Source organism: Aptenodytes forsteri, unplaced genomic scaffold (assembly GCF_000699145.1).
Source record: "Aptenodytes forsteri isolate BGI_AS27 unplaced genomic scaffold, ASM69914v1 Scaffold23, whole genome shotgun sequence".
NCBI lineage: Eukaryota > Metazoa > Chordata > Aves > Sphenisciformes > Spheniscidae > Aptenodytes > Aptenodytes forsteri.
The window spans coordinates 6,252,017-6,262,613 of record NW_008796043.1 but is presented as its reverse complement, the minus strand read 5'-3'; the positions used below and the strand labels follow the sequence as shown (position 1 = coordinate 6,262,613).

The following is a 10,597-nucleotide window of genomic DNA, read 5'->3' as shown; positions in this document are numbered from 1 at the left end:
TGTATTATTATTATTATTATCATATTATTATTATCATTTTATTTCAATTATTAAACTGTTTTTATCTCAACCCACGACTTTTTCTAACTTGTGCTCTTCCAATTCTCTCCCCCATCCCACCGGGTGGGGGGGAGTGAGCGAGCGGCTGCGTGGTGCTTAGTTGCTGACTGAGATTAAACCACGACACTTACAGGATGACTAGGAAGTAAGAAGAAATAGCAGAGAGGATGTGATTCATACCTCCTCCACCTCCCAGGTGAGCAGAGAGAAAAGATGCTGCTGCCAAGGCTTTATTGCTGTTTCCAGACAGGGCTCTCCTTAGGGATCTTTGCTCAGTTTACACTAGGGAAGCCCACTGGAACTTGCTTTGACAAGGAACCGAGAGGAACTAAACGCAATCACTCCAAGACAGAGCTAATCTAGAGGCATGGGGCTTCTGAGCACATGCCTGTGCTTTCCAAAGGTCACCTGGGTCCGAGATGAGGCCCCCAGCCTTGTTTGTGAGGACAGAGACCTGCTGTCCTTTTCTGCCCTACCTCTCCACTGGGATGTTCAGGGGATCACTACAAGCAGAATCTTGTCAAAAATTCCCTTTTGATCCTTCTTGGAGTTTAGGGGCTGGCAGGAGCGAGCTGGCTCTGGAGTTAGATTAAGACGCATTGCCAGAATGCAGAAGGGAACTAGTGCAGAATCTGGCCTGGCAGACTGCATAACAGCAGAAAAACATTGCTGTTTTTTAAAAATTCATGTCACTGCTTTTTTTTTTTTTTTTAAGAAAGACTATATCATTTAAGTAAAAAGCATTCAACTTTAATGAAAGCAGATTTGATATCCTCTAAACATTCGGTAGGTTACTGTGATTCAAATGGATCATAAAACTGATTGATCTAACCCTTCCCATAATCTCTTTCCAACTTTCAATTTATGTTTTCAAATCCTGTGAAGCATCAAAAGCCTCTCACTGAAATGGTCCTCATCCTTTTCTTGGAAGGACTTCCCACAGATCCCACAGCCCCATTCCCCCTTTTGCAAAGTTACAGCTAGTAACTTCTTCAGCTTCTTCCCTACTCGCACAATTCAGACCACTGAGGATCTGCAAAACACTGAGTACTCTGGAGAGATGCTGAGTGCTTTGGACTGTCGCGGAAGTGCTTTTTGATACTGCTCTACACTTCGTCGGATTGGACTGCTGCTCTAGCACCATTAACACTGTATGTATTATTTAAGCCCCTCCTCCCTTCTTTCCCCCCAACCCAGGAACAGCATTAAACACCTTGTGTGAAGGGAATGTTCTTTGCTCATACAGTAGAGGTAATAAAGAACTGACTTCTACTTGTGCGTTTCTTACCAATCTAGACAGTGCCCTAGAGCCAGCATAAATAATGCCAACAAACAGTACTGAAGCAGGAAGCCATGACAGGATTTCAGACCTGTGAAAACAATTAAAATCCCATTACTTCACCACATTCTGTTTACATACAGTCAGCAAGTGTTGCTTGCAAGGAATATAATAATACGTTTATATGTACACATATTTCAAAGGTGTGCGTATTAAATTCATTGTGTGACTGTTCAGTATTCCTCCCATGTAGTAAAGAAGTCTGAGACAGAAATTAATCACTTCATCTAGTCCCAGATAGGAACTATCTGCAGATACATTTTCTTTCTTTTACTCTTTCCCTGGCTCCTTTCCCTGCAAAATTGTTTGTTTCACAGCAATTACTCCTATTGGTTTTAAGGGAGAGAAATTTCAACTAATTTCCTTGATGTGCTGTAAAAGGAAGAAAAACTGACAAATGAAGGCATAAAATGGCGTACTTGCACAGACAGCACACATTTTCACTATGTACAAATACACTTGCCCACCCACACATTCATTTCTCAGCCAGATTTACAACGAGATTCTTCCTAAAGATCAGATTGTCTCTGTGGGAGCCTGTCTCTTGAGATTTCTTAATGATACTCCTTCGACTAAGCCAAACTCCTAGAGGCAGTTTGACAACTAATGGAGAAATGAAGTCATCACAGATTGATCTGGTATTTTTTTTAGCCATGGTTATTGCAGTAGGGTCAGGTTTCAGTTCTGAGAAGGGGCTTCAGAATTTGCACTTCTTTTTTTATCTCGGTACTTAAGAGGAAAAGGGATCAGGTAGGTGGTAAATTTCAGAGAGAATAATGTAAGATTTTGAGCAAGGGAGGAAAGGAGTAGCAGTGATCTAAAGGCCTGATCCAAGGGCTTCCCAGGACTGAAGACACCGCTACCCCCATTCACTCTTCCCAAGCTTTGAACTAAAGTCGAGAAAACGTTAGTGAATAATGCTGATTCTCAAAACGAAACCAAACTGCTTGTAGTTCCTTCACTTGGATTACACTTCCAACTAGCATGTAAGAGTTAAAACGTAATTATAAGTACCGCTACGCTACCACGCTTCATGGAACACAAGAAAAATAGACTACTAAACGATGGAATCAGAACAGTCTGAATGAAGATAAAACATGCCCAAAGATTCATGTAAACACAGACAAGGAAAGAAAACCTAAACATCGTGTTTCCTCTTTTTTTTTAATACATAATTTTCTAGGATACTTGATCAAAAACCCAGGGTAACAAAAACAGAGTAATCTTTATATTCTTTCACTGGGATAAATATTTGCTCTGTTTGTTGGGGCAGTCACCACCATTTTTTATAAAAACACTGTTCCTTTTAAGGTTATTGACTTCAACTGGAATTTCACCAAGACCAGGATCTAAAACTGTCATACCTCATTACCAATGAGTTCACATCAGACACCAACAAAAATATCCCCACCCTATTGGAACTGCAACAAATGGAAGAAAGGGGGAGGGGAGAAAAGAAAAGGCGGGCTGGGAAGATGAAAGGAACACACAATGAAAACTGAATTTTCATTCAGAACATAACACTCTTTCATGTTCCCCACCACTAAATTCTAGGAATCCCAAATACATCTTCATCTCCAGTGCAATACTGCAAAGTGCAACGGAAAAGGACTTCAGATGCTTTTTCCATGATGTAAGCGTAGAATTTTTTGCTGCCAAGTGAGAATTTCAGGACTGAAAAAGAATGTTTGATGTAACGTGTCAGCACCAACAATCTGTCTTGTATGTAAACCAATTAGTAGCTTCTTCTGTTGGCAATACAGTGATGTACATGCAAAACAGGAAAGCTCAGTGACATAAAAGAACTGATGAGCTTGTGGTTGTAGGGCTAGATCCAAAGCCCACTGAAGTCAATGGGTAGCTTCCCCTAAACCACACTTCGGAGCTTTGGTTTAAGCAAGGCTCCGAGCTGCTGCTTAGCTGTGGGGAAAATTCAGCACTACAAGAAATGCCAACCGGAACTCATAGGACTTACGTGCCTACAAGGGTTAGGCAGAAGCTGGGCGGCAGATTGCAGTGCTAGAAGCATTATGCAGATGCTACACATACTCCTCTGTGCTCCACAGAGGCCTTGTTTCGGGTACAAGTTTTGCAGACAGTCACCATTCACCCTTTAGAAGCAATGATGATGGTGACTGAGTCCCTTATAGCTGCGAGTACTGGGGGGGAAGCAGATGAAAAGCAGGGTACCCACAAAACCTAAAAGAAATTATTTTAAGTAATATGTTTTTATTTGGTCTTTATTGTGAAGCTAGTATTCCAGACTTTAGACAAAGGGTGATGATCTCTATGTAATAAAATTCTGCTGAGACACTTTGGGATAAGCTGAACTGGCTCAGAAAGCATACGAGATCAGTCCACGTGATGGAAGTACTAGGACTTTGTGGAAATAAACAAACAAATGGGTGGCAGTTTATTATTTGAAGCATGACAAGACTGAGGACTGGATATGGTATTCTTAAGTATCCTATACACACACAGAGATAGATTCAGAGACCAATATTCTGTAAGGGAGGGGAGGTGGGGGGGTGGGAATGTCCTTATCCCAGTGATAGTACTAAGAAAAATCACCTTTGGAGGGCAAAGGAGCTTGAGACGAAGTGGTAGACAGAAACTTTGAGACATTATGTTTGTTTGTTGGGGAATTTTTTGGTTGGTTTGGGGGTGGGGGTGGTGTGATTTTTTTTTTTTTAAAATACAGGAGATATATGCTACAAGTCCAGTCCAGCAAAGCATCAAAGCATGTGCCTAATTCTTCTGAAGAAAGACAGATTTAAACTCTTGCTTAAGTAGTTGGCTGAATTATAGCCAAAACATGTCAATTAATTCTGTTCATTTCATTCAGCCTATTCTAGAACAGGCATTCTGTACTAGCTAAACTAATGAAGAGGTTTCTCAAGATGTGTTTTAATCACTTTTCCTATAGTGTGCTGACATCTAGTGGCCTGAAGTCGCCATCGTCAAAACACGAACTAATTTTTCACCACAACTTTTCTTAGATAAAAACATCCTCTTCAACAGCACAAAACGGTTCTTGTCCAGTATTTTCTTTAATGTCTTCCAAGTTTTAAAAAAAATGAAAATACCTTTTCCAAGCTGGGAAAAAAGAGTCAACTTCTTTAATTTTATGATTTAAAGCAAAAGTAATCATCTAGTGATGAAAAGTTGAACTAAAAAGGACATTAGTGATGGCTGTATTCCTTTGTCCTTTAGACTGTTCTGTGAAGACAAAATCTGCATAAACAATATACATTTGATAATAATATATATAGCAGTGACTGCCACTAAAGCAAGGTTTGGACCCGAATCCTGCCTCTACCAATATCATTGACAGCTTTTACACCAATATCCTCATTTTATCTACACTGCAGATAAAAGATAGGAAGTAAAATTGTGTTTCCATTTACAACTTGACTTAAGTTTCAGTGGTGATGTAGTCACCACTTGCGTGGACGTGAAAGCAGAACTTAACCTGGTTCTTCTGACGTACATGCAGGATTTCATTCCAAATGAGGAGATTCAGTTTTGCAAGCCAACTGTTTGAATCCCAATCAGTTGTGATGTGCTAGTACAGAATTGCTGAAAAAAGTTACCTTAGAAGGGAACTTTGGCAGTCATCTAGTCCAATCTCCCCCAGCTTCAGAGTCAAGTCACGTTACTCAGGTCATTGTCCAGTAAAGTTTTTACTATCTCCAGAGATGGAGATTCAACAATCGCTGTGGGCATATATCTTATAAATTAGAAGATTTTGCAAAATAAAAAAAAGATATGCCACGTTCCATACCACAGAATGGATCCACCTGAGCAGAGTACAGTATGCTGGACGACTCTTCTGAGTTGCCGTCACACTCAGTTCAAGCAGATGATCTTCGTCTACAAAGCACCTTTTAATTTGCAGTTTGATTATTATACCAATCCTCTACTGCAATGGCTGCTCTTGCTGTGTAGTTATAAATCCTAGAGTTCGGCAAGGGTGAATGATTCCCATTTATGGGACAGACTTCTTGCAGAAAAAGGCAGATCACGTTTGTGGACTTCACTGCACTGAGGTTTTGGGGAAGCGCGTGCCAATGCTCTCAACTAACGTTACCAAGGTTTCTCTTATAATACTCCAAAATAATCCAGGGAAGAGATGTGGACAGATGGTTGGATAAGTTATCCTTATAGTTTTCACTAATGACTATGCTTTTTTGATTGTTTTACCAAGGTTAAATTGAATCCACTTGTGTGTCACTAACATTCATTAGACTAAAACACAAGATCTCTACTATACCTGTGAAGCAGAACACATACAAACACACACACACCGACTTATATTTTAGCAAGTTAGTAACTTCCACAACCAACTTAACTATGTTGTAACCCAGCTACTGAAAATAAGTATTTAGCAGACACTGAAAACCCCACAGTACCTTGAACACAAGTTTATCTCCACCCAGCCCAGCTTCCAGGAGACATGAAGCAGAAGTCCACCCACTAATGTCTGCCACCTGAAATAGAAACAAAACAGCACCTCTGAACTGTTTGTCCTTTTTAACCACATGGAGCATGACCTTAGAATCCGCAGAATTTCTCACAGCACACCCATGACTCTAGTTATCTACCGTTTCTCCAGGTTACCAGGGATGCCACTATTCCCCATTGAATCTTTCATTTTTTGTGGGCCTTCATTTCCTCCAACTTTTCTAATACTCTGGTTCTTCCACCTCCTGTTTCAAATGTTTTGTAAATTACCATCTACCACAATTACCTTAGTCATGTTACTGAATCCCCATTTTATCATCTCTTCCCACACACGGCTTACAATAATAACAGTGATGTTACAGCCATAATGATCTGAAGGCGCAAGTGAGGCAAGGTTTGTGACAAGAGATGAATGTCTTTTCATACATAAACTGGTATTGTTAGAACAAATAAACATGATTTCAGGATTCGAAGACTCGCTTCAGCTGAAGTAATAAGCCCCAAGGATGACGTATGTAGTCCTAGTTGTTTCAAACATTAGCTCTATGACTTCCCACGGTTATTCATGCTGGGCTTCGATTACAAACTCCCTTGAACTCAGACTGCTTCCTCTCCCCGGCCCTGCATCTTGTGTAGCAAGCATCAAGTGAAGGGTCATCAACAATAACACCATTATGCTGCATGAGCCTCTGATTCAGAGCCTCTAGAGCCTTTACAGCCAGATAACCTTGCATATAAAACACAATACTGCAGTTTCCTCATTGAAAAGGTATGTAACAATTACATACATTCTGCATTGACTTATCTATTTAATGACTTATCCTACCATAAAGGCGTTCCTTAGTCTATTATGGAAATAGTATATGAGGCCTTAGAAATGCTTGCAGATAACTTAAAATTAGTAGTGATGCACCCTGGTTTTTTTTTTAAACTTTAAAATAAGTTATTAGCTTCCTTGTTCCTTAAGCTAGTGGTTTTCAGAGACGTGTTTCATGTTTCTTGGGTGAAAAATCCTTGAACGTCTAGCACAGTTCAGACAGAGATACTGTACTACAGTGTTAAATCACATTAACATCTGTAACAGGTATAGAAATGGTTTTATTTATTATTCCCATTCATTGCAATGCCTTTAAGCAATTATTTAAAATCTCTCTCACACATATGCAAATAAACAAATATTCACTCTACACAGTATTACATACAGTTGGACAGCGTCAGAGAAGAGCGAGCTCATTGTCCACATGGGTATGATGAATATTCAGCGCTACTGTAACAGCTCACTTCACCTTTTTTAGATGAGGAGCATATGAGAGCTTAAAAGCCAGGTATCCCTGATGTTTGCTGCAGGCTTGACTGTGCTCTATTCCAAGCCAGTGATTAATTCCCATCAACTTCATTGCAAAGAATTTCCTCTTGTCTCAGGTTTTAAGGACAGAAGTTGAAGTTAGTAACAGTTCCAGATGCTTAGCACTATGCAATACAGTCTTAGATTATATAGGGAACAAAACCAATGACAACGAACATGACAACAGCATGAACTGAGAAAAACACTCTTTTCCTCTTTTGCTCATCTGTCATAGGTCTACGTAAAAGCGCATCTGAGCCACTTAATAATTTTCAAGAAAAGGTCACCTTTAAAAGACAGAACTTATGGAAAAATATTAACATGCTGAGATGCATTTCCAAATAATAGAAAAAGGAAATAACAGGTACCATAAGGCAGTTGCTCGCCATTGAAATTGGCTTTTTTACTGTTGATTTACCACACTTGTATACATTACTCAAAACCCTTTCCCCATATGATAAAAGCCTTGTCCAAGAGACAGTCTCTGTGTGTGTGTCAGAACTGAAGAAAGCATTCGTTGCTTATTTAATAGAGCTGAGTACACTCAACAAAAAAATGGAGATTCCCAAGGCAATTATTCCTAGAGTTGATCACAGTCCTGGGGCTGCACGTCAGGCAAAAATATAAGCCATGCTAAGCAGCAGTAAAGGAATTAAAATATTTCCAGTGTCTGCAGACTTTAGCGTTATCTCAAAAGAACAAATGAGGGAAGTCTTGACTCTAAGAAGCCAGATTTTCACTAAATGTCTCACAAATCATTAACAGCACTGATGGTATATATGGATATTTGACAAAACATTAAATTTCTCATTACAATCATTAAGATATGACAGTGCCTTGTGATGCAGAGTTACAACAAAGGCTAAGCATGAAAATAAGCAACATGGTATTTGTGTATGCCTAAACATGGGTTTAAGGTTGGTTTTCATTAGCGTACCAAAAGAATATACCACAACTGCACATTATCCATGAGTGCCATTTCCAAAGAAGACAGGCTGTACTGTAATTGCTACTTTTCTATGCTGAAGCGTAAGACTTTCAGAAAAAAGAGAAATTATGGAGTCTATATATCTTAATTACATCACCATCATGATGTTTAAAAATTAACCAAGACACATTCATTAATGTTTTACTAAGGCTTCATGAAGTATGTTCTCTAGACAGCAAAAGCCAGTAATGACAAGAGGTACTAAAGTCAGCTTCAGCATGGAACAGCAAGACATTTACTGATTAAAGTCATTTTTCAAACAACTCTATTCTTAAAACGGTACTTACCCTTGAAAAAGGGTAGGGTAGGTAAATTTCAGGACAGACAGGACATACTGGAAAACAAATACCAAATTAATGGACATCAAACACCTACAGCGTTACAGCATTAACAAACAATCACGAGAGCAACAAAACACAAAAAGTTTCTACCAAAATAAAGAAAAATAAAAGGACAAAAAAGGTTTTCAGCAATTTCTCTTCCCATGCCAGAACTGCTGGACGCCTCCCCAGGCACTGTGGAAGGTAGCAGACAGTGAAGCACATGAGGTATGGAGTGGACACACTGAACGATGAAGGGAAGGCTACCTTCTGAATTGCTCTTTCACTTTCTGAGCACACTCCGTGCATCACACTGAATGGGAAAAGGATTAACAGGAACAAAAAGACATAAGCACTTGTCAATTAAAATCATATCATACCACAGAGACAACCTTTAGCAGAATCAAGACCAATAATCTTAACATAATTGTCTCCTGATGATTAATTCATCTTACAGACCTAACATTCTGTTCACACACCATTTTGTGTAAAATATTAAGCAGTCCATAAAGCCCTTTGGAGATGTAATATATGGGGGAAAAAAGCAAAGCCTCTGTGTCGTTGCTTTAGCATGCTTTGTCAGGGTCTGCGTGTATGGATGCTAGTGTCTTTTCCCACTATATATGTATATATGCAAATACAAGGCAGAAATACATGTGCCTTTCCATGCGTATATCAGGCTCTAACAATGTCCCGTAATGAAGTATATAAATATTATTTCTGCAAAGGAGAAGAATGACTGAAGCTTCCTCAGAGGGAAGGAAAGGTACCTGCCATTCCTCCCAGGAGCCAGCAGAAGTTGTCAATGGCAAAAGGAGAAGTTGAAAGCTTTCAACAGACAGGAAACTATGCTGAACACTTTGCAAGGTCCAGTTTTTAGGTGTGGAGGGTGTCGCTAAGAAGCTGGCATCAATATAGAGAGACAAGGCATGCTGATTCACAAAGGGTCATGTTACACATGGGTTTTAAATCAGGACGATACACCTGCACATGTCTGTACCCCTATTCGCATTTACATACCACCTGCAACAACTGAAAGGTCTATATTCTGGTTATTTTTAACTTTATTACACTAAAACCTACATTCAGGTTTGAAAATGGAGGCCCTATGTCAAAGTCCTTCCAACTTCCTCTCAAGTGTAGTTAAGCCAAGTACCTTTTCCAATGCATGATGCAATCTGGCAGCTCTTCCAGCCCCTTTCTGTTTAACTAATCACTGCTCCTAGCAGTCTGTCAAATCAAGTGTATTATCTCTCCCTACGAACTTTGCTTCACATCTGGACTTCAGTCTACTTCTGGGCATCCTTAATGGCAAGCGTACCTTTGAACAGAAACCAGCGGCCGATGCTGAGAAGAGATTTCCTTTTCACCTCCAAAATGCTGCTTTTCTCTAACTCTCCCTCTGGAAATCCATACCCTGGTTGCTTCAAAAACTTCTTTTCTTTCAGAAGTCTGCACCAGAACCACAGACACACTCTCTAATAGATACGACAGCAAGTAGTTACTCTATCTCCTCCTCCCAGAGCGAACAAACTACTTCAAGCTATGTTTAAACTATACAATTTTATTCACAACGTGCCTGTCTTCAGCCTACTTCTCCTCCTGCTTAGACCTTTCAGCAATACCGACAGGCAATTAAGTTGCACAGCGGAAAAAGACACTTCATGTCTTTAATTTGCAGGTTAATTAAACTGTCAAAGGGTCCATGGAAGTTAATATTTGTTTCACTACGATGCTTGGAATATTTCCGATTTTTCCCTTGGATACTTGGTATTACTGTTCCAGTTAACAGATCTTTTGTGAATGACTGTGCATTCAGTGGTTGCTAGATACCCAATAAAAAAATACATTCAGCATCACCGATGCTTTCAAAGCAGCGCGATTTCTGGCTCCATAACTAACATTTCATTCATTTGAATAATACCACCCTTTTACTCTCCTAAATGTGCCAGTATTGAAACGTATGTGTCGCGGAAAGGTAAAGATGCCACACACCGAGAAAAACGAGACCGGCAGAAGACAGCTATACCCTCTACGACGAGCGCACACGGGGTGGGCGGCGGTGGGCCTCTGGGCTGAAA

The 10,597-nt window shown here is 39.8% G+C and overlaps 1 protein-coding gene across 1 annotated transcript in view; it reads right to left on the bottom strand.

Annotated features, from left to right (window-relative positions):
* TMEM241 (transmembrane protein 241) overlaps positions 1-10,597 on the bottom strand; it is a 64,752-nt gene that overhangs the window by 50,481 nt on the left and 3,674 nt on the right. The window contains exons 2-4 of the mRNA XM_009285677.2: positions 8,484-8,567; positions 5,812-5,889; positions 1,349-1,430 (exon numbers count right to left, since the gene is read on the bottom strand). Coding sequence (XP_009283952.1) covers positions 1,349-1,430; positions 5,812-5,889; positions 8,484-8,567 — 244 coding nt within the window. The remainder of the gene's footprint in view (positions 1-1,348; positions 1,431-5,811; positions 5,890-8,483; positions 8,568-10,597) is intronic.